General features: G+C 44.1%; 1 protein-coding gene across 1 annotated transcript; it reads right to left on the reverse strand.

The window, feature by feature from the left end:
- Positions 1–24261, reverse strand: RBM5 (RNA binding motif protein 5). The gene is made up of 25 exons (XM_019631467.1): positions 24159–24261; positions 22716–22785; positions 20459–20624; positions 19522–19677; positions 15671–15740; positions 15115–15188; positions 12582–12665; positions 11690–11750; positions 11150–11215; positions 10732–10892; positions 10187–10284; positions 9556–9643; positions 9299–9376; positions 9143–9215; positions 8405–8490; positions 7928–8012; positions 7625–7716; positions 5604–5765; positions 4555–4704; positions 4404–4475; positions 3593–3772; positions 3074–3148; positions 1963–2060; positions 1756–1885; positions 1–600 (listed from the first exon to the last, which is right to left on the reverse strand). The coding sequence occupies exons 2-25, from the start codon at positions 22730–22732 to the stop codon at positions 475–477; spliced, it is 2448 nt and encodes an 815-aa protein (XP_019487012.1). The 5' UTR covers positions 22733–22785; positions 24159–24261; the 3' UTR covers positions 1–474.
- Positions 24262–24467: the final 206 nt, after the last annotated feature.

A 24467-nucleotide genomic window follows, 5' to 3' on the forward strand; every position in this document is an offset into this window, starting at 1 on the left:
TCATTTTCCAAGGTATTTCTTTTGTAAAGGAGCCAGATTTGGCCACTAGACTGAAAATCTTCCAAAATTCTGTACAAATGTGTAATATACAAATATACACGAGTCTTTTGCCAAGAAAAGACAGCACGACAACAAATGACAGGCGGCTTTGGTGTCACATACCACCTAGGGCATCTTCAGCCCCCCCAAGAATGCGAGGGGCTGATGGACCACTACATAGGCTACACATGTAAAACACACTACATTACAGTATGTACACTTAAGTATAAAAGACCCACTGTCCCCTCGGCCAGCTCACAAGCCCTCTCTGGCAGGAACGAAGGCCATCTACCCGACAACCCATATGAGGGGAACTCCTGTAAGTGGGAGAACCTTGCAGAATGAAGTGGTTCACCCTAAGAACTATTAACAGCACAAGGCATGCCCTTAAAGAGACAGGTGGCAAGAATTCAGGAGATGGACCATTCCTCGTGCTCACTCCATCTCAGTGAACCGGGCAAACATGGCCTTCCGGACAGCATCTTTGTAGGAATCCGCACCTGACAGGCCATATGCGCTGCCTTTGGCTCCGAGGCCAGCTCCTTTTAGCCGGACTTGAGCCTGGAGGAACAAAACCGCTGTCAGCAGCTGGCAGGTAGGCTATGGATTGCTACCATCCCCTCTCATCCAGTCCACTCCCCATGGAGCAGGACCACCCACTAGGAGACTGGAGAGCAGAAGTTTGCTATGAAGACAGGGATTTCTGAACTGGAGATCTACAGCAGCTTTAAAGTCTGAAGGAATAAAATGGGCCAAGCAAGACAGCAGACAGAGACACATCCCCTGACCCCCAGGGCCCAATGCCTGCTGAGCAAGCATCCGTGCTTTCTAGAAAGGGCCCGAAGCACTCCAGTGAAGCCCGGGGAAGGCCTCGTAATTATGGGCACAGATCACAACAGGACAGCCTGGTGTCAGCAGAACTCGCTTGCACAGGTTGAACAGTCTGTAAGTCTGACCTAGCAGTGCTGCCAGGGTGGAAAGGGAGCCAATGACTGGCGGTGCTCTCGTCTAAAGGCCAGTGGATGGGGGCCTCCAATCCTGGGACTCTTTCTCAATCTGGGCTCTGACCAACTAAAGCAGCGGTTCTCAACCTGTGGGTCGCGACCCCTTTGGAGGTCGAACGACCCTTTCACAGGGGTCACCGGGTACTCGTATGTGGGCGTATCTGCATGTGGGCCTGGAGACAGATAGAAGAGTGGTGTCTTGGTTCCTAAGACCATCGAAAATATGTGTTTTCCGATGGTCTTAGGCGACCCCTGTGAAAGGTTGAGAACTGCTGAACTAAAGGATTTCTTATCATGGACAACAGTCCTACTAAATTATAATCTGCTTTATATATAACCAAAATCACTTACAAAGAGATTAAAGTACAGTACCTTTTAAAAATCCAATTGAAGCTACACGGGTCTCAGCTGGTATTAGGTAAGGCTTTGTTTATAACAAAGGACATAGAAATACACAGTCCTCAGGAGAAAACAGGTTTTACCCCAAGATATCAAAAGATCAGAAAAATCAAGAAGGGTGCTGCACCACTCCTCCCAACTGACATCTTAAAAGGAGGGTGAAGTAAGGGAGGGCTCAGGGAACAGGACTCCCACTTGGTGATGACGTGACTCAGGAGACCACCCTTTTATGTAAGGTAAGTTGTCCTTGGGTCCCAGGCCCTATGGACGCATCTATCTCATCTCACTTTGGAAGCCCAATCCCACTGCTTACCTCTATGGGGGCTGTGATGCCTTGACACTTTCTTCCTAAACCCGAGCCTTCCCGCCAACCCATGGCCTGCAGCATCTTGTTGCCAATGTTACTGTGGTCAATGCCATCTTTGGTGGGCTGCTCGTAATTCCTGCCGGCGGCAAACACAGAGTTACTTAAAACAGCCCAAGCCCAGCTAATGAAGTGGGCAATGCGCACAACACATACACAGTGCCAGCATCAAACTGCTTCTTGCGCTTGGGCTCTGGAGGTTCTGGAATGCCGTATTTCTCCCGTCTCTCTGCGGCTCGATCTCGGTATTTCATCTACGCGGGAGAACAAACACTGCTAGAGATATCCAGACTTCAATCTGTAACAGCCTAACGCACCCTCACTCCAGGACCTCGAGTATTTTCTCAGTCTGGAGTGTGGCCTTGAGTGGTCTAAGACACTGTTATGTCCCAGTTTCCCGCGGCACTCAGTCATATCTAAGACAGCAGGTTGGGAGATGGACTGTGTGGAACCTGGGGCGGAACTATGTCTCCAACAAGCAGTTTTATTTAGTCAGCCACCCCTCATCACACTCCTCAACCAGTGCCAACGTCCTAGAGGAAGAAAAGGGCGGAGCTGCCATTTCTCCTCAGCATTTGGATAGGCCCACCTCCAGGGACAGACAGTGCCAAGGAGGCTTCCAGGGACCTACTGAGCACTCCCTGGGTAGCTGGCACCATAAACAGTGGAAAAAACAGGAAAGCAAAAGCCCTAACTTCAGGTACCTCAGAATTACTTGGGGTGGGAAGTAACTTGCCCACTGGTTCATTTCTAACCCATAGGCTCCTATTTGCATTGAAAACCCCGCCTGGCTGGCCCTCAACCTGCCTCATTAACTACCAAATACCTGCCAATTACCCTGATCCCTGCCACAATGACCCCGACCAGAGCCCACTGCTTCCTCCCATGTCACCTGCAATTGTCTGATGCCCTGCTGTCCCCTGGGCCTAATCTGAAGCCTCCATCATCACCCACGAGGGGTTCCCTGGTGGGGCCAAGAGATCCCTCTCTCCTTCCTCAAATCCAGTGTCCTTCACAGGCAGGTATCTGGCGTCCAGGACTTGTGAGCAGTCTTCAGAGTGTCTTCTGTCTGTTCACCCTCATAGAGGGATAGTGCAGGGCTAACAGAGTACAGATAGCCTGGGTCCAGCCTACATGAGCTGCAGTGGCCAGGTGAAAAGCATGTGACAACCCTACCCTGCCCCTGGGGCCTGGAAGTGCTACAAATAAAAGCTAAAGGCAGAGACCCCAAGATACTCTTAAAAGTGGCACATCGCCTGTCACTTACCTCTCTCTCCCTCAGCTCCAAGGCTTCCAGCTCCTGCTCGCTCAGCCTGGATCGCCGGTAGATGTCCATGTTTTGCTATACAAGAGATTTTAGACACAGTAAGAATTCGGACCTCCTAATTTGAAACATCTGAGCATTATCAACACCTACCATAGACTCAGAGTCAAAGCCCAATGCAGTACACCACGCAGGAAAACCTGAGCCCGGTGTGTATGGAGCCGCCACGCTCCCTTCCACTTTACATTTGGAGCAGACTGTGGGCATACCTCGTTTCACTGAGCTTCGCTTTACTGTGCTCCAGAGACCCCCCCACCAGCAAAAAGATTACAACTCGCTTTGCCGCAGGGGTCTGGAATGGAACCTGCAACGTCTGAGGTATGCCTATGTAATCAGGAAGAGCCTTCTAACAGGCAATCTTCCAACGAAGTATTTACTGAACTTCACTACTGTCAGGGCTCTCTCGCTGTCGTGTCTCGTGGCCTCCCTCCCCTGCCTGTTCAGCTTGGAGAAGCACGGCACCTTGTGGAGGTCTGAGAGCTGCTGGTGCCTGACCAGAGCGTCTCTGTTTGGGAACTGGCGCCGGCACAGCAGGCAGGCCATCTTCTTCCAGTCGGCCAGCTTCTCTTCCTCACTCTCGAGTCTCTCCACTAGCTCCTCTTCATTGTCACTGTCACCACTGTAAGCAGCAACCAGGCCCCTCTGGGGACAAAAGGAAGGTGGTCATTGGAAATGTACCACATGGAGAGAGCAATGGTTACGTAGCTAGATAAAGCAAAGTGTAATTCAGATGTGGGAGGGCTCCCATGGCTCTACACCACACTTCAGAAGTCCATCGCACCCCATCCAACCATATGGAGCAGTCGGGTCCTCGAGTGCTGGGCCTGTCAGCCTCCCTGGTACCAACCCTCTTGGGGCCCAAGAAGACTCCCTGGATGGAGAGTCTTCAAACTACTGACCATATAGGAAATCCCCAAATACAACAGACAAAGCAACAGCCCGCACAGACCAGTATCTATCAAGTAAAATATGCTTTTTCTTGTCTTAATTTTCTCTTTCCAGACCACGAAAACTCTCTATTTACAAATGCAACGAAACTCAATTAATGGAGCTAAGGCACTCAGGCCTCATTCACGGCTCCACCTCACCTGCTCGCACACAGGAAAAACAAAGCCCTGGACGTGGGTTTTATGTGCAGGAGCTGCTCCAAACACCCACTAACAGCGACCACTTCCAGTTTCAGGTACAAATCACATTACCCAAGATGCAGCTGAGATTCAGAGTGAGACAAAGCACAGATAGGGTCTTTAAAACACCAGTGGTGCTTCCTTACTTTGAGGGGATTGTCCTCGTCTCCATTTCGCACCAATTCAGGGATGAGCTGCTGCCTCTCAGCTAAGGCTCCCTGGGAAAGAGAGAGCAAGTAAGCCTCAGGTATTACTTCAGTTCCCATTAGAAAGTACGGCTATTCCTGCTGTTGTTACCTTCTTCTCAAAGAGAGCAAAGCCAGCATCTGCTGCAGCGGATTCTCTCCTTTCTTCTTCTCTCAAGGAATTCACAGGTTGAAAGCTGTTTTTAAAATTTTCTTTCTGCTTGTTTAAACTCTTGGCCCAGCGTTCCATGTCTTTGGCAATCTAATGTCAAAACCACCACCACAAAAAAACATTTAGGTAGTGAGATTTAGAAAACACTTTAGTCTCCTCTGCTATGACAATAAGCCATACGGGTCTTATCTCAACCACATGCTCTGTAACAAAACCCCTTTTGCACTTCCTTCTACCTGGAAACATCACCATGAGATGCTAATGCATACAATCAAAGTCATTAATGAATATGGCTCAAAAGCCTGTGAGTCTTCCAGGATCCCCCTGCTCCCCCAAAGTATGTAGGGAAACCAATAGACAGACAACACTTTAAACTGCAAATTTAATGTAAATAAGATGTGTAGCCCAGTTTTTAAGAATCCAAATACAGCTGATATAAATGCCATAAGCAAAAAAACCACAATGGGTCGGCCGAGTGGCGCGATGGTTAAGAACTGGCTTGGGACGCCAGAGGGCCCCGGTTCGGATCCCACATATGAGGGCCAGTGACACTGCCCTCCACAGCTAAGATGCTGAACAACAGCTCAACCTGGAGCTGGGCTGCCGTGAGTTGCCGGCGACGGCGTAGGCTGCAGCCCCTGTGGCAGTGGGTTGCCATGGGCTACCGTACGTAGCCAGCAGCCAGCGTGAGCGGCCAGCAGCCGCAGTGAGCGGCCGTCCAGAAGCCGGCGACTGATCTGCCTCGCCAGGGAAGAGCGCAATGATGGTGCCAACTTGGGCCAGTGAAGCAGCGTCCTCCACAACTAGACTGAAGAACAAAAGGACAGCAACTTGTCTGTTCCCCTTCCCCCAATTCCCCAGCACTGTTCCCATCCTCCCAATTCCCCAACAAAAATCTTAAAAAAAACAAAAACAAAAAAACCCCCACAAAAAGTTAAACCCAATATCCCGGAGAGAACTGTGGGTCTCTGGTTGGGTCACGTTCTCACCTGCTGGGCTGTTTTGCTCTTGGGTTTCTCCTTCTTTTCCTTCCCTTCTTTTGCAGGAGGTAGGCCCGTCTGCTGGTGGGAGCTAGACTCCGCGGCCGGCACATAGGTCTCTTTCTCTCCATCCCAGTAAAGGTACTGCTGAGTTAAGGAATTGTAGTAGTACTAGGGAAAAAAATACAATTAATGCAGACTTTCTGCTATGTCAAACCATTGTTTTGTCAAAAAACCCAAGCATACAGACATAAAACATGCTGCAGACCAGTCACACTTCCTGCTTAGAGGGGCTGTACACTTTAGTGTAGGTGAGGATGAACCAGCCAGCAAAGGTATGAAACTTCTTGGGCAAAAGTAGAGTATGGCTTCTTCTCAGGAGTCTAGTTCCCATTAATCTAATCCCTGGGCCTGGAGGGCACCCAAAGAACTGCTTTCCATAGAGACCATTTATACGAACCAGGTGGTTCAGGAGCTTTTACTCATACATGACAACCAGGTAACAGCTCACCATCCGGTTCGACCATACACAACCCTCTGCACACCGAGGCAATAAAACACCACTAGCTCAGGAGCCTGGAAGGAGGTGACGGGTGAAGGAACCTTATCTGAAGTCTGTGGGAAGCACTGCCACAGCAGATAGGAGCACCTGTCTGCTCTCTCATTCCCTAGTCACTCGCTCTACATGCTCAACAGGGACACAGGAGAGGCTGTCATGTCTCTTCTGGGGAAAGTGGTGTGGGTCACAGACATAGGAATCACAATGTCTGTGGCCACCAAGAATTGCCTGGGAAAGGCAGTTCTCTCGTTTGTCAGACTTCACAAACAAGAGACATGAAAGAACCACACAGGCTCAGGCAGGTCCCACACAGCTTCACACCTCTCTCTCAGAAACCACAAGCTCTCAATGCCAAGTTCCTGTTAAAAGCACTTATTTTATTATTCTATATATACAACTCCTGGTCATAAATAGTTGTTTATTTATGGACTGTTAAAGTTGATTTTTCTCTTTAAAAATTATATATACCACCAAAAATAAAACATCACCCCACATATCTGCTAACTTCCACCCGCAAGAATACACAGGGGTGCTAAGTAAAAGAAGCTAGACACAAAAGGTCACGTATTATCTGACTGCATTTATCTGAAACGTCTAGTATAGGCCAATCCAGACAGACACCAAGCAGACAGTGGCCTCTGGGGTGAGGAGGTGCTAGGGAGTGAGGCTTAAAGGGCACAGGGTTTCTTTTTGGGATGATAAAAATGGTCTGGAATAGACAGTAGTGGTGGTTGCACAACACTGTGAATACACTAAAAAAACACTGAATTATACCCTCTAAATGGTTAAAACGGTGAATTTTATCTCAATTAAAAAAATATATGGAAGAAAAATCACAATTGAAAACTTCTATCTAGGTCTTCACAGAAAAGTGAAGTCACCTATAAAATTTTTTTGTTTTGTTTTGAAAATTTATTGGGGAACACTGCATTTTTCCAGGACCCATCAGCTCCAAGTCAAGTACTTGTCTTCAATCTTGTTGTGGAGGGCACAGCTCCTTGGCCCCGTGTGGGAATTGAACCGGCAACCTTGGTATTATGAGCCTGTGCTCTAACCACTTGATCTAACCGGCCGCCCTGAAGTCACCTTTAAATTTTAATTTGACAAAACAGTCCACGGCAACACAAGTCAGAAGAATGGTTACTGAAGGGGGAGGGTACTGGCCGGCAAAGGGCCATGAGGGAACCGGCAGTGTACTGGGAATGTGTATAGGTGTAAACGTTCAAAGAACTGCACACTTCAGTTTTGTGAATTTTTCTGTATGTATATTATACCTCAAAACAGTTTTTCTAACCCATAAATTAAACATTTAAATCCCAAATTAAAAATTATATCTTTATAGTTTTGAAGAAGTTAAAACTAATCTGGGTCAGTTAATCCTTTGCAGAGGATGTTTCATTTTATGACTCATAAATGGACTAAGTGAAACTAAGCCATTTCCAGTGGGACTGAGGAGGAAACCAGTAGTTACCTGTGAGTTGGGGTCATAGTACAGCCCTGTTGTTGGATCATAGTAATATCCTGACGATTCATCATACTGGTACGTGGATGTGTCAGGCACTGCTGCAAAAGCAAAACCCAGCATACAGTCATCCCATGTAAGGAACCGGCTGTATTTAAATTCTAGGCCGCCGAGATGCAACAGGCCTTAATGGTCTTCTTCTCTCATATCCCCATGTGTCCCTCTGACACCCACAAAGGGAGAGGAACTTATTAAACAAAGGCAACAACTAGGACCTTCCAACTGTCAATAGCCCCATGAGGTTTGGCTTACCATATTTGGTACCAGGAACTACACCAGTGGGGGAAGCAGCAGGGGCCTGTGTACTTGTGCTAGTGCTAGGCTGTGCTTCCTCAGTCTGGAAAGAACAGCAGCTTCAATATAATTTCAACTGTACAGCCTCTGAAGAGAACTAAATCACTGCAATCATCCAGGAGGAAGGGCTCCCCTGACACACACACTGCAGCAACGATCTAAGGCAACCCTTGAGCCAAACACATGCTGACAACTTTCCTCCTACAGGTCAAGTTGAAGCATGCAGAAAGTATAAATATACCCTGTTTGGAATCTTACATTTAAAATATAAACACAAAATTATTTTATTATCTAATACTATCAGACATAAGACAGGTGAGGCTGGAATGTGTATTATTCAATCCTGGCTCGTAGAGCAGGAAAGGATAACACTTGTACAGCAAAACCAAGTTTTCCCGACAGTCACCAATTCTGTATTTAGGACAACATGATTACCGGAGAGCTGGGTGGATTGGAGGTTTGATTATACAGCTGGGGACTCTGGGACACTACAGCCGCTGAGGTGGTGGTCACCGCTGTGCCTGATGATATAAACACAGAGGTTAGGAAAAGCTCCAAGCCAAACATCTTTATCTGTAATGCCCAATCTAGCCTCCTGTCTTTGTATATGTCAGTTCTTAATTAGCTAATTCCCACTAAAAATCCTGGACCTATGACATTTTCGTTTTTGTAATCCTACTAGAACGTGACACACAAAGAGTGTACAATGGCTAAGAAGAAGAAAAGGGAAGAAAGAATCCATATCTACTCTGGGGTTGAGAAAAGATTTAACTTGTAAGGCTTTCATAATTCTGGAACAAAAACTAAAGCAAAGGCTTCTTACAGTGGCCCTTTTGATTAATGTCTGGGCACCAGACTCTAGGGCCACACTGTTTGCTCCTGAACCTACGTGGGCACCCATGATTCCTAAGAACACAGAGGGGAAATACAGAGTTGAATTCCAAGAATGAACACTCATCATGACATGGTCTCTAAGAGGCTGTGCTCAGTTCTTGGTGAACACGAGCAGTTCTAATCTTCCCCAGCACCTTTGGCACATGGTGACAACCCTGAAGGTGCCCCCCAGGCTTGCAGGGAAATGGACTCGTGGCTGTGGGTCTAGCTAGAACATCTAGGTGCATCTCCTCAATCGCAGCTGCTTAAACAAGACAAAAGGGAGGTGAAGTTTACTACCTGATGCAGATGATGCATCAGATTCCAATCCTCCAGCTTGTTGCTGATAAAACTGTTGGTAATCCTGTGAGTACTGAAGAAAAGTCCACCGTTAAAGCTGCTATTCTCACACATACTCTGGAGACCAGAAGTTGGATGCTGCTCAAATCTACCTACCTGAGCGTACTGGGCATAGCCATCTTGGCCTGGCTGCAGGTAACTGTAGTCAACACTGCCTCCTTCGCCACTCTGAGACTACAAAACGTCAAAAGAGGAAACAGACAAACTCAGTGGACACTGAGGAAAGAAACTAGAAAGTATTCCCTAAAAACATCCTTGGAGAGCTTCTAAGGCAAGCATCACAAGAGAGGTCACTTCTGTGAATTTGGGCAACAGCAACACACTACTTTCAGCTAAAAGATCCTCCGTCTTACCTGGGTGGATGACCACTGAGCGGCAGCAATGGCTGTACTAGCCACAGAGAAGGCGCTAACCCGGTTACCATCTGGGAGGACCAGGTCTCTGAAACCACAAAGATAAAATCATGTGATTCCATCTCAGTATGCTCCCAACCAGTAACCCCACAAGGCCCATGAAACAGCAATTAACTCCAGCCTTTGTTGGGAGATCTCAAATGTCAGCAAGGCCACCTTTCAGAGTGGGGAGGGGTCTCCATGGGCCAAGTCCTCCGTGGGCAAGTGTCCCAGTAGTACCACTGTTGTACTTTGTACCCTGCCATCTAATAAGGTGTCCGTTGATGAGCCATGATACTAGAAATGGGAAATTTACATTGCTAGACTGAAGCTCTGTATACATGAAGCTATTAGCATGCTGTTCTGGAAGGAAAGATTTCAGATGGGGTTGCGCTACCCTGAAGTAGTTTGCACAGCACATATTCTCAATCCATCTGCCCTGTCTGCCTTTGTCCTACTCTGAAGTTTTCTGGCAACCAGGAAGGGTAGGGTCTCAGTGCAGAGGACACAGGCTTAAGGTACAGTCAGCAAAGCATCCCTGGACGAGTGTGCATATACAACGGTTTGAAGTAAGAACAATCTAGCCACTCACTTTCTGGCACTTTTTGCAAAATCAACGCCAATAGTCTTGCCATCAATTTTCAAAGGAGGATGGAGACTTTGTAATATCTGAAGCAGTTGAGAAGCATCCTGAATGAGAATGTGAAGAAAAACAATTTTGTCATGTAATTAAAAATCTCTTCCTACCACCTACCCCATTCAAAGAAATAGCTTTCTTTTAAAAATGAACAGCAATTCACTATTTGTTGATACAAAACCTTGAAAAAAAAATACTCCTCTTTCCACCAGAATATGAAGGTATCCAGTATTACCAAAAGAGTAAATCAATTTAAAAAAAAACATGAAGGACTAAACTGTGGCTCAAACTTAAGTTCTGCCAGTTATCACCAGTATATGCATTATTTTTACCCCTTATTGAAGTCATCAACCTGTAATTTAGCACTGCAGTAACTGTCACTATGTAGTCTTGAACTCTGGGCTCCAGGAGCTGTATACGTAGTATCACAACTGGATGAACCACATTTGCCTCTTGAAGCCCAGTTTCTTTTAAAAGGAAAGAGTCAATGAGCACCTCACCATTGCAGAAGACAGCTGTACAAATGCGAAGCCTCTGTTCTGCTGAGTCTGTCTGTCTTTTATGAGGCGAATGTTATTGACAGCTAAGGACGCGTAGGGAGACAGCGCTGTCATGATGGAATCCACCACAGTGTGTGGAGCTATGTTTCGAAGTATGATTGCTGGGGGTGAATGAGAACAAATGAGATATATATGCATTCCTACAACCAATGTTTTTCAAGACTGGTTCAAGTACAAACAAATAAATCCACTTTGGGAGGTTCCTCGTGTATCTTTTACTTTGACATAGAGAAGATTCTAAAAACCACTCTTTTATAGGACAACCTGAAGCTGCTCATTAAAAAAGGGTAAGAGAATAAAAACTTCCAACTAAGGTCAACTTCTAACATGAAGGACAAAAGATTATACTTGCACTTACTATCACAGTAGTAATCCACAGACTGAACTGATTCTGTGGTTCCAGGGGGCACTTCCTGTTCAGAGTCTAACAGAAGGGAAACAGAGGGGGAGACTCAGTAATTGAAGACAAACAATAAACCAATGTATTTTTAGTAAAGACATATATTCAAACAAGGTCTTAATTTTAAATAAATGAAGTAATTTTTTAAAAAACTTTTGTGGCTGTAGTTAAACCTCATTAATTTTGACATGGTAAATGTGGAATGCAAAAATTGGACCAGTGGAGGATTGACATGACCTCTGTACTAAAGAAAAGCAGGTGCAGAATGCAAACCAGGCAAGCAGACTTGATTTTGGAAAATAAGAGAACTTAAAAGAACTCTGCCTTTTCATAATCATCAGCAGCATCTATCGAACCTACAGTAAGAAAGTTTAAGGAAAACACACAAGTTACTCATTTAGATACCCTACAATCTAGATATACTTTCCCTCAGGTTCACAGACAACCCAATTAGTCAGGTTCAAATGCATATTCCAAACAGCTGAAATCTGGGCTTACCAAACTTGTCTGCTCCACATCGGAAGCATTTTAGTCTTTTCCTGAAATTGTTAAGGCAGCACTGGAAAAAAAAAAAGTTTTACCTGTAATTATTTCTCACAGTAGGCCTGGCTTACTAGTAATACCGTGGATTAGAGCAACAGGGTCATGGACAAGTCTCAGTAAGCAACATAAAAAGGAGAAAGTGATTATCATACATCCAAGACAAAGGGGTATTAACCTAAAAACTTGGAATGCTTCGCTATGTGAATTTTTCCAAGAAAAACAAATCTTGATGTATTTTGAAGTAGAATTCTATTTTTATCAAGTTGGGGGAAAGTTTCAGTTCACCCCAAAACCTTAAGCAAGCCAAAGTTCTTCCTTGTATCAGGAGAGCACTAACTATATGGACCACTCTATATACACAAACACAATGTAAATGGAATACTGTCTAGTCCCCTACTGGACATGGGACACATGTAGAACTAAGTCTGAGCACTCTCAAAATGTCAATGGCAACACCCAAGTTCAAAATGGTGCACTGGTGACAGAAACATAACAGACCTTACATAACTTGAGCAGGGTTCACAAGGATTTTTGTTAATGTACTTAAGGACATGCCAAAAGTTGAGAGCTCTAGAGTTCAACAAACAGTAAAGTGAAACAACCCTAAAATCTTAAAACATGGGTTTGAACCTGGATCTTAATAAAATCTCTTGTGTTTTAGGGATTCTGTCCTCTCATATGTATACAGGATGACCCAAAGAAAGACACAAAGCACAAAAATCACCCTATGATAAAAGCTGGTGATTGTGTACTTCTGTTTCCTTGTTTGGACAAACACACACATAAACAGAAACAATAAAACCCCAAAGGCATTCTGCCTATTTGGGGAGAACACAGGCTTACTTACCTTGTTACAAAGCCAATCTTCAAACTTAGGTCTGGGATTGCTATAATGCATTGCAATGTGCTTTCCTTGAATCACCAACTTTTTCTGTAAAAAAAAAAAAAAAGTAATTAGTTATTCCCATTGTGGGGAACATGTGTCCATTTTCCCAGGGCAGAGCACACTTCGGAAAAATCAGTGCTCTGGAATTAAATGGACAACATACGGGGAGGACCAACCACCGCCACCTATACTCTGCCCATCCAATCCTTCAGATAGGCAGTAAGAGAATGGGATGCGGAGTAAAGGTAAACGGAGTCAGGGAGTGCTGAGAAAGCTGCCAAACACTATACGCTGACATGCACCAGGCCGTGTCTCCAGCAGAGACAGAAGTCCTAACATTCAGCATTGACAGGCTGCCTGAGAGTGACAGTCTATTTCAAAAAGCAGAAAACACAACTCTCCCAATTCTGAGGTTGTCTCCTACTTAAGCCCTTAGCATGGTGTCCTTGGGCTTTGCTTCACTTTGCCCCCAGTCCCCCATCCTTATGCAAAAGTAAGCCTTCATATTTCCCCTTCCCTCAAACTCCTGCTTCAGGATGTATCCTTTGGGGGACAAGGGAAGGGAAACTCAATTTAAAAGGGAATCTGGTTACAACTCTTTCTCAGGAGGAACTATTCTGAATGCCATCGACTCTAAAAGAGCTAAATGAGATTTCTTCCTGCCAACTGCAACCATGTAATGTCCTAGGTGACAGATGTGTTTTTCTTCGAAACAGATGGTACTCTCTTCAATATGAGTAACCAGGAGGCCAATGAAGTTTCTTCAGGGGGCTAGGAAGTTTATAAATGCTCGTACACCACCTCAGCCTTCAAGTCAACCACGTGACTAAAAGGGACTTAATTTTAAAAGGTCAAAACTCCATGCTCAATCAGTCTAGCCAAGAGTATAGCTAGCACCTGCCCCCAAAGAGCCTTCATTTAACAGGAGCACCTTTTTCTGTTTTGAGGGGAAAGGAGTGGGGTGTTCTGACACTATCAGAACAGATTTAAGTAGGTTAGCTATCCAGATTTTTAAAAGGAGTCTAACCCCTCTAAACATACATACTGTTGAGCAATTTGGTTCTTGCAAATCCTGAAAGAATTAAGACATGCTGTGCACATTGTCTTTGTAATATCTAAAGGCAAGACTGCATGTCTGGCCAAGAGGGAAAGAGCTAAAGGGCCATCCACTCCTTGTGTTGTACAGAAGCAAAAATAAAGAAGCTGGGAGATATGTCAACAGATCATCCCACTAGGAGAGATGTGTGCTAGGGGAGACTCCAAACTACCACTGAGTCCCTAATCCTACTGACCTTTTATTTCTGGAGTGAATTTGAGCTGTAATGAAGTATTACACATTAGCATAGCTTTGTATACATTAAAATTGTGGAGATTTAAAAAAAATGTCTTACAGGTTTTAATTTCTTAGGAGTTTTAAACTCCTAGGCAAGTCATTCTGATACATCCACTACATCAAAGGATGCTGTCACATCAAGAAAACAGACTCACATGAAGTTTGTGTATGTTCTGAATTTACTAGGATGGTGTCCATGGTATGAAATGGATGAAGCTCTACTTTTACAAGATCAGGTTGTCACCTCTGGGTTAAGAAAATGAGAGGCTTAAAAAATCTAACAAATCAAGTCAATCAAAATGATACCCTCATTAGTGAGTCTTGTTATAAATGGCAATATATAAACAATCAAAGAATATAACACTTATGGGTGACAAATCATAAATGCTGCAGAAAAGCAACATAATGAGTTAAGCAAACTTCCCAGAATGCACTTGGTTAAGGCATTTAATACTGTGCTTTGGAGTTCTGGCAAAAATGTTATTTAAGTGCCAAGCACTGAACATTACCTTGACACTTCAGTTAATGCTACATCAAAGAACCATCAATGATTCTCTTTGAACAGACTGTAACAGGCGTTCTCAGGGAGATTAGAATGTTAATGCCACTCTAACTAGATTAGACAGCAGCAGGACACCAGCTCCCAGGCTAATCTCATCAGACTTATTGTTGATACATTCTACTAGGTCCTTAAATAGTCCTTGAAGACCCATATGAGCAGTAATACCTCCAGGAGGCTTATGGTCTCCAAGCAGGAATAAGGAATTATTTATAAAATGTCTGAAGCAGACTTTTATTATATTCTCTTCACTGTTGAAATTGAGAGTTAGATAGTCTAAGATTACTCTCAATGGACATAACGGATAGGAACATAATCAGGTAGGGGAAAACGGAAACATCAAGATGTTTTGGTAATTACCAGACAGGTCTTCAGTGGTTAACAAAGCCCTGTCAGGTAGCCATGTTTAAAGGCAGAGCAAATTCAGCAGTGCAGTCCTTGGTACTATATTTTCTCTAGTAATATCAATTTTAATATATACAAAGCTTTTTTTATAAAAAAATCACTCCTTTGGAACAAACCACTCCTTCAACCTTTTGTTTTTTTAATTGTACAGACTTGTTCCATTTTCATGAATATCTAGACTTGGTGAGTGAAGCAACCTGATTGGCTTCCATCCAGCTGGTAGCATCTTGCAAGTGATAAAACTCCACGAAGGCGAAACCACGGCTTACACCTAGAGACAGCATTCAGATATAGACGGGATACTCGTGTTAGTCAGTTCCTTTATAACAGGTGAATCTCTCTCCCACTGCTTCAACACTGCGTGACAAAGCCAATTGGGAAGCAGCTTTACAAATGTGACTTGACTTGGGGATCTTCTTGATACTTTGCCATGGCAAGGAACCAAGCCGCCTGAACTAAATGCCATCGATTTGATTCCACGCTTAAAAAGTAACCATGCAACCGACTACAAACAGTCAAACAAGGAGTTTATAAATCACTACTTACCGAAAGAAGAAAAAGTCCCTAAAAACAAAGTTTTTAAAAGGTCCTCAGATGCTAACATCGTTTTCAAAGAGTCACATTCCTTAGCCATGGCAAACCTTTCATTCTGAATTCATGTGCTTGAAGACTGGGGGTATCAGGATGGTCTTTAGGGACTGACGTGGGAATGGGGAAGAGAACCAGAAGAGCAAGAACTAAGCAAGCTCTCACCTGTTTTCCTCTTCATCAGCCTCACGTCCGCAGGCTGAGGGCCTTCAAAGGACTCCATCATTTCTCGAATCTGCAGAGTTTTACACATTTAAAGTAAAAGCTTTAGCCACAAACTATTCCACACCAAAGAAAGTTCAAGGACATGGAATTACATCAACTGCTTAATTAGCCAAGTTTATAATTTCCATCACCAAATGCAATTATTCTAAAAATGGAATAAAAGGAACACTTCTCGCAGAAATCAATGTATTATCACAGCCGTGGAGACATTCTTTATATGCTGCCTGGGAATTTCCTTCAGGGACAACTATTTATGTTGTGATACACAGTCTTGCTCATGGTATGCTGTCCCTCAAGCCTTCCTCCTTCAGCCTAATCTCGCTGTCCTTTGTTCTAAAGGACTAGAGGGAAAATGAGATTTAAAAGAGGCAGAGGATGTGTGGTTGTCCTTTGAAGTACATGACCAAGAATCAACAGCCAAAAAATGAGGAACTCCCCTTAAGACTAACGTTTTCTGCACAACATCTTAAGAATTTTCTTACATTTACTTCAATGGTGAAAAAACAAAGCTCATACATTGTTAGGGTCCTAATAAATCAAAATAAACATTAATTAGGCCTAGAGGAAACAATTTTGGCTCTTAGGTTTGTTACTGATGTCAGACCAAGACCTTACTGCAAAAGACAATGTTAAAAAATACATTAATCTCTTTATCAACCATACCAGAAAGCAATGCTCTCAGGAAAAAAAAAAAAAAAGGCCTAATTTGTGAAATAGAGATTCTTAGTGGCTCCAACTTTCCATAATTATGTGCAAAGGCTGTAGGATTATATAGCGGATCCTTGTTACTTGTGGATTCCGAATCTGCAAATTTGCCTACTCACTATATTTGTAACTCCAAGCCAATACTTGCAGCACTGTCATGCGCATGTGCAAAGCAGCGAAGGCTCTGAATCACCCAATGCACATGTTTTTGTCTGAAGCAACGCCTTGCCTTGGTTTAGCTTTCATCCTGTCAACAAGTGGCCTTTTCAGTCTACTTAGTGCCAACTTTTTCACATTTTTGTACTTTTTTTGGTGATTTCACTATTTAAATGACTCTCCAAGTACAATGCTATCTGGCGTTCCTAAGTGCAAGACCATGATGTCCCTTACAGAGAAAATATATATATTAGATAAGCTTCATTCAGGTACAAGTTATAGTGCTGTTGGCTATGAGTTCAAGGCTAACAAATCAACAATATATATTAAATAGGCAACTCTCACTAGAAATACACATAAAATGGGGTTATATATTGATCTATTGATGAAAATATTCTCATCAGAGGCTTATAGGAATTTAACTTTGTATTTTCCCTAGGAGCAATGGTTCAGTATGCAGTGACTTTATAAACAGTAACTACCACAAATAAGGAAAATTGACCATATTTATTTTTTCACAGAGTATGAGAAGTGCTAACACTGAGCCAGACACAACCATGTGACACAGGCTGAATCTTGTAACATAGTAACTAAACGTTAGTCACCAGAGTAACAGTTACTTTTACTCTGAGAATTCACATGTCAGTGGTGGGGACAAGCAAAAAGGTAAATAATAATCTAAGTGATAAACTGAAATTCAGGAGATTAAATACTTTAATTTTAAAATGTTTTAAGTTCTCAATAAGCAAATTTTCTAAGAATACTGCACAGTATTTGGGAACCTCAGAAATTCTACTCTGAAAACCAGCCTTTTATGGTAGGGACTTCTATTTCCCTGGAGCCTAAAACACACAAGCGTTAGAATTTTGTTTTAGTACCAGCAAGCAGGCGCCCAAGTGTCAGCTAGGGCACTGTTCTCCCCACGTCACCCATTTCCTCTGTGGGCTTCTAGGGCCACAGGCCTAAGAGACTCTTCAAGGGGACAATCTGCAAATGATTTGATCAATGAGCAAATGATCAATGAGCAAATTGGCTCCTGCAGGATTTCTTGCATCCACCATTCCACATGCTCACGCTGCCACCACCTGAGCTCAGCTCTGCCTTCACTATCTATCCTGCACAGCTTTTGCTACTAGGCAAAACCCTTAGTAACTTTTCTACTTAGCTGGGCTTTCAGACTCCAGCACCTGGCCACAACAGCACCTTCCCATCCACCTCTCTCCTGCCAAAAGCCTTGACTTCAGTCAAACCAAGCTGGTTGCAAGGCCTTATCTAAATTCATTATCTTTCTATTCCCAGGTCTAGTCATATAATACCCTGCCTGGAGGACCAGTTCATCACACCTTTCCCCCAGTTCTCCACAAGACCAAAATATTTCTATTCCTCAAGAATCAGCTCAACTAATATCTCCCTAGAGAACGTTCTTACCCTCCACAAGTAACAACTTCCCTTGAAGAAGCTTTCAGAGTCATTCTGCAGGACCTCTTTCAATAGGAACTCTTCCAATACCAGTCCCTTTCTACTCTGCATTGTCCTCATCATCTGCTGACTGTAGCTATTCATCCATAACATTTTTTGAGGCAGGATTCACGGCTCTGTATCACTGTAGCATTTAACATAGTACACTGCATAGCAGGTGTGCAGTGGAACACAAATTATAATGACCCACCATTAATTCTAACATCTCATCTCACATGCCACTTACAGTGTTTAGAAGACCAAAGCTGTGTGAACACAATAGTTTCAGCTTTGTCTAAAGTTCACTAAACATTAGTGAGAATATTACTTTGAATACTCCAATACAACAGATATGGGGATAATGCTATGCATTTACATTTTTAAAAAACAGATTTCGAAACCTCACATTCATTTCACAACATTGGCTGAGCAGTGAGCAGTTTCCTGCATTCAAAGGTTGGGGACACAGAGATGACCAGTTTGCATGGAAGCCTGTTTTCAGAGATCTTTGGTCTTATGGGGGAAATGAGACGTGTATGTTGACAGCCGCAGTATAAGTGCCACATGAATATCACGGATACAGTGCTTTGGGTAGACAAAGGAAGAAGAAATTCTGACGGGTAGATCAGGAAAGCCTTCACATAAAGTAGTTTTCAAGCAGAATGAGGCACATTAGAAAGATAGACATGTCCAAAGCGGCCTGCAGGGGAAGTAGGTGGTAGATGTGCCTGGAAGGAATGGGTAAGGGCCACAGATGCCACTGGACGTCAAGCAGTGCCCAGTACACTAAGGCCCCAGTTGGCCAGTCTGAGGAGTGGGGAGTCAGGGAATGGCCTTCCTTTTCAACAGACTTCTCAGATGTTTCAAATGGACAGTATAACTTTTATCAAAGCGTGGCCAGATTATGAAGAAAGTGTTTTTACTGATACATACATGCTCACCAAATAAGTAACCAATTCAATAAAAATGTACTGACTACCTTCTAAGGCAGCAAGCGGTTCTCAACCTGTGGGTCGCGACCCCTTTGGGGGTCGAACGACCCTTTCACAGGGGTCGCCTAAGACCATCGGAAAACAAAAAGATATTTACATTACGGTTCATAACAGTAGCAAAATTAGTTATAGAGTAGCAACGAAAATAATTTTATGGTTGGGGATCACCACAACATGAGGAACTGTATTAAGGGGTCGGGGCATTAGGAAGGTTGAGAACCGCTGTTCTAAGGGATATTAAAGAAACAAAATTGGCTCCTTGTAGTTGAACTTCTAAAAACTCCACATTGAGCTTTAAAGCCTAAATATAAATGGTAATTTACCTCTGAACCAAGTTGAGAGAACTCTACCCTAAAGAGAGAAATATATTTCACCAGCTGAGATGCGATCTTGAGATAAAACAACATGAGAAAATAATGGGAGGAGCTCCAAGTTCATTGTACCTACTACACTGCTCATTAGAACTTTGTTTCCCCTTACATCGCTCTCCGTGATGGTGATGGGAAGGCCACGCAGCATGATGGTCTTGCTCTCCCGCTCATCACTGATATCATGCCGATAGTCATGCTCGCCATAGTCACCATCTGAATGGTAGCCATCTTCAGATCGATCACTGTTCCTTCTTTCACGTTCTCTCTGATTTACAATACACAAAATTATAATTAAAATCATACTGTGTTTATACCCTTTGACCCAGGCCCTCTATTCCTAGGACTTTATCTTTGGGAACAAGAGAGATGATTCAAGAACTCTGTGATGATGCTCACTGCAGTGTTTAACAGCAAAAAACAAAACAAACAAAAACACCCCCCACCCCAATCTGTCAACAATCATTTAGTTCAGAAAGAATGGTTTAACAGCTCACTGTACAATATACCAACACACAATGAAATACCATTACCAGTTATAATATGAAGATGATGTACATGGAAAAAGAGGAAAAAGGAAAAGAAAACCAACGCAAAATTATATGGGTAGCACAATTATTTCTAAACAAAGCTATGTATGCATATGGAAAGGAATGCGAAAAAAGCTATGCTAAGATGACTGAAACTATAACTTCTAGAAACCCCACCTCAGGCACAGGGCTGGTACATTATTATGCCTGATTGCTTCATCTTTAAAATGAGAATAACACCTACCTTATAGGGTGTAGTGAGACCTAAATAAGTTGATGTGAGTGAAGTGCTCAAAAGAGTGCCTGGTGCATGGTAAGCCCTATTTAAACCCTGGCCAATATATTACTATAAGGCTAAGTTTGTCCTTGAGGGTCAACTCAATAGATTTCAGAATAGGGCGTTTGATATAATATTCAAGAGGAGCAGTGTCCACACTTGGTATACTTCAAGAATCCTGGAGGTTTTATGCATATAATTCATAATTCTAACAACTCCATAAACAGCTGCTGGTCACTCACCTCTGGACTGTCATAGTCTCGGTAGTCGTCGTATCTATCACCCCGCCGATCATCACTAGATCTTTTGTAATCTGAATCTCTCCGCCTGCTTCTGGATTCACGCTCATCACGGTCATCCCTGTCTATGATGGAACCATATCTTCCACTACGCTCTGTTCTACTCACTCTGCCAGGGAAAATAATTTTCATTTACTCTAAAGTAAATCACATTTTGTATCATTAGAGAGCATGGTTGAAAACACACACCCCACTTTAAAAGAAAGAAAAAAAAAGGAAAACACACACCCCACAGCTCAGTTTATAAGATAGCCTAACAGTTTAGTGTATCCCTTAAAATTTACCACCAAAATCCAGTTCACAAAGACAACCACTGGGAAAACATTCACATCCCTAAATGCAAAGATAATTTTTAGGAATTCATGCAAAATCTGAAAATTCAGTTATCAAACGTTTGGGTTTAATATTTATTTATTATTTTTTCAAAAGATTTTACTGGGGAGTTGGGGGAGGGGAACAGCATTGGGGAATCGGGGAAGGGGAACAGATAAGTTGCTGTCCTTTTGTCCTTCAGTCTAGTTGTGGAGGACGTCGCTTCACTGGCCCATGTTGGTATTATCACTGCGCTCTTCTCGGGTGAGGCAGTCGCTCGCCGGCCACTGGACGGCCGCTCACTGTGGCTCACAGCAGCTCATGAAAGCTCACGCCCGCTGCCGGCCAGCCCCACTGCAGCCTATGCCATTGCCAGCAACACATGGCAGCCCAGCTGCAGGTTGCGCTGTTGTTCACCATCTTAGCTGTAGAGGGCGCAGTGTCACTGGCCCTCATGTGGGATCCAAACCAGGGCCCTGCTGCTCAGAGCTGGCGTCCCAAGCCAACTCCTAACCAATGCACCACTCGGCCGGCCTGGGTTTAATATTTTTTGAGAAAGGATCAGGTTGTCCAAGTTTATCTTGCATTTCCCCAAGCCTGTGGTCTACATATCACCCCATTCATCCCTGATTCAGGTCTTAGTGATCAAAGATAGGAAGAACGCAATTATTAGCATTTCACCCAATTTGAAAGGAGAGCAAATCTTGACTCATCCACTCCCAAAGGTATCACACTACTGAGAAATGGACCAACAACCAGGATGAGTTAAAATAAGTCTTTTTTTTCCCACCAGGCAGTTAACAAAGTAGTTCATTTGTTAGATGTAACTAGCATCATCAGAGAACATTATTTCCTATAACATCTGGTTTATTTTTGGTTACTAAGCAGCACTGGGCTTCACAGGAAAATCTAAAAAAAAAAGGGGGCTTAAACCCACTTGACCACAGATAGACATAGTTCGTTCATAAATTGTCTACCAGGTTCCTAAAACTACTGTATAAGGACAAGACAAAGAAAAGGTTTTTATTAGGACCTCATTTAGAGTCTATAAATTTAATAAAAAGAAACCAATGAAAATAAATAGTCTAGGACTATTTCATGATATAAAGTATGGGGATGAGAGACCCTAAAAGGGTAAATGTTAATAAGTTATTTGAAACCACAAACTACTGACACAGAATTAAAATAATGACATCATGTGACATGAACATTTCCTGAGTCCCTCTGGGCCATCAATTCGATCCATCACTGGGAGTGGCCTCAATACTAAGGGAGCAGGTGGCTGAATAAGAAGATTGTGTGTTTAAATCAAACGGTTTGAGTGGGAGAATCCATAGATGATAGAGCAGGCAAACGCTCTCATTATTTTCCACTAATCCTTTAGGAGTTTTTCTATATGTAACCCATGATCCAGTACTTTTCAGCTCTATAAATCTGGATCATCTTGCTATGCAGGGGACAATAACAAGAAGTGGCACTATGTAACTGCTTACTACTACAGCCAGGTACTGTGCAAAGAGCCAGAATGTATGATCTCCCGGGTTCTGCATAAGCTGATATCTACACTGGGAACCCTCAGTGACCCACTCCACCCAGCCCTTCTTTGCTTAATTCTTACTTACCTTTCAGGCTTCATCTTAGAGAATACTTTCTCCAGGAAGTTTTCCTGGCCAAAATACATGCTTCCTATCTAACAGCACCCTCAACTTCCTTTCTTGCAGCCCAGTTCACACAGTACTTTAATTCTCTCACTAAACTGCACGCTTGTGAGAACAAGGATCATGAAAGTGCTTATAGCAATGCCAGGCAGAAAGACACTAAAATTTTAAAAATATTGTTCAGTCCCCACTGAAATGTTGAGATCAAAGGCATGTAAAGTAGAACTTACCGTTTGTCTGAGCCCATTGTCTTACTGAAGATCTAACACCCTGCTCCAAAAGGTTCAAATTTTGTTTTTTCTAGGAGACAAGAGAGGTTATCGGTTGCTGAAATTTGAGATCATTTAAGTCAATCATTCTATAAGCTGGGACACTAACTGAGGTTGGAATTTCATCAAAACCATAGCAGTGATTATCTAAGAAGGGGAAGGAGGTGGGGACCAACTGTCAACATTAAAATCACGCTAACGTTTTGTGAACAACGAGCAAAGCAGGAACGAGCCCACTTTAAAATATCAGATTCTATATTCAATAACAAACCCATAAAAGGATGCAAGCAGAAGATTCCTTCCCTGCTCCTACTTTAGGATTACAAAGCAAAGAGGAAAGATCTGCAACCAGCTCCCGTGTTTTGCATCAGAGAAACTCCAATGGGGTAGAGGACGGTTAAAACAAATCAAAGTGTCTTTTTTTTAAATACAGGGAGCAACATGAAATTCAAAGTTTTCTGATGAAAAATTTAAAACCTTTTAGAAGCCGGGGTGCTGAGATGACGGAAATCTACTCCATTTATAACGCAACGGCTGATCCAAAGCTATTTCAAACAGACAAGAGCAAATCTCCACAAGAGTGAGTTCCTTGGTAACAATAACCACCACGTCTTGAGCCAGTCCCGACCACCACAGGCCCTTGAGGCGGCCAGGGTGGCCCCGCAGCACCCCGGCGGTGATAAAACATCACACACACACACACACCAAGAACGCGTTCGGTGCTTGCGAGGTCCCAGAAACTAGTTACAGCCGTCCTTGGCAACGGTTCTAGAGCAGGCACCAAACGAACATTTGCTGAATTAATAAATGGGAGAGAATCATCTGGGAGAAACAAGGCCCTGGGCGGAATCGCTGATGCCGCCCCTCGTCTCTTGGGCAGCGCCCGGACCCACCTCCGTGGAGTGTCGCGGCGGAGATGGCGGCGCCACGGCCTGCCCAACAGACTCGTGTCCGACTTTTCCCTTCCTCCCTGCACACGCCTCGCTCGCCCCCCAAGAGGTTCCCAGCCCGCAGATCAGCCTTCACCGAACAGCCTTCCGGAGAGGGCGGATTAGGTGCAGCTGCGGGGTGATGGTGGCTAGCAACTGCCGGGGCGCCCCTGAAGAGTACCCGAGGGACAGGCGACGACTCCACGCTCAGTTGGGCTGAGGAGTCGGAAACGCGTCCCGGCAGGGACACATTCAGAGCCCGAAGGAAGCGAGCCTGGGGTTGGGCGGGACACCCCCTGAAAGCTGACAGCGCTGGCGGCGAAGAGGGGCGCGGCCCTCCAATACCTAGGGTAGTTGAGCCCCTCGAGATCCGGCTGGGGCTGATGGGCTGCCGCCCTCGACTGACAGGAAGGCTCCAAAGTGCCTGCCTCGACAGCAAGAACTGCCGGTCATTACGGCCGGCCGCTGCACTTACCCTCAGGAGGAACCGAAGTAGTAGAAGTAGCGGATTTTTGCCCCAGAATCTCCAAGAGGGTATCGCCGCTTCACAAAATGGCGCCTCCGTCGACGGCCGTCTCCTACCCACAGCACCTCGCGCCTCCCCCCTCCCCCCACCCGCCTCCTGAGGCGGCGTCCAATCCGCGAAGATGCCTGATTGCGCAAAGGCTGCTGGGAAATGTGGTCGCTAGGGCAGCCCGGTGTTAACTTCCTGCGCAATTTTCCTTTATTTCAAACCACCGCGGAGTTGCCAAACCTTTTGCAGACCCGTGTTAGAGTTCTTGTC

This window comes from Hipposideros armiger, unplaced genomic scaffold, assembly GCF_001890085.2.
Source record: "Hipposideros armiger isolate ML-2016 unplaced genomic scaffold, ASM189008v1 scaffold_18, whole genome shotgun sequence".
NCBI lineage: Eukaryota > Metazoa > Chordata > Mammalia > Chiroptera > Hipposideridae > Hipposideros > Hipposideros armiger.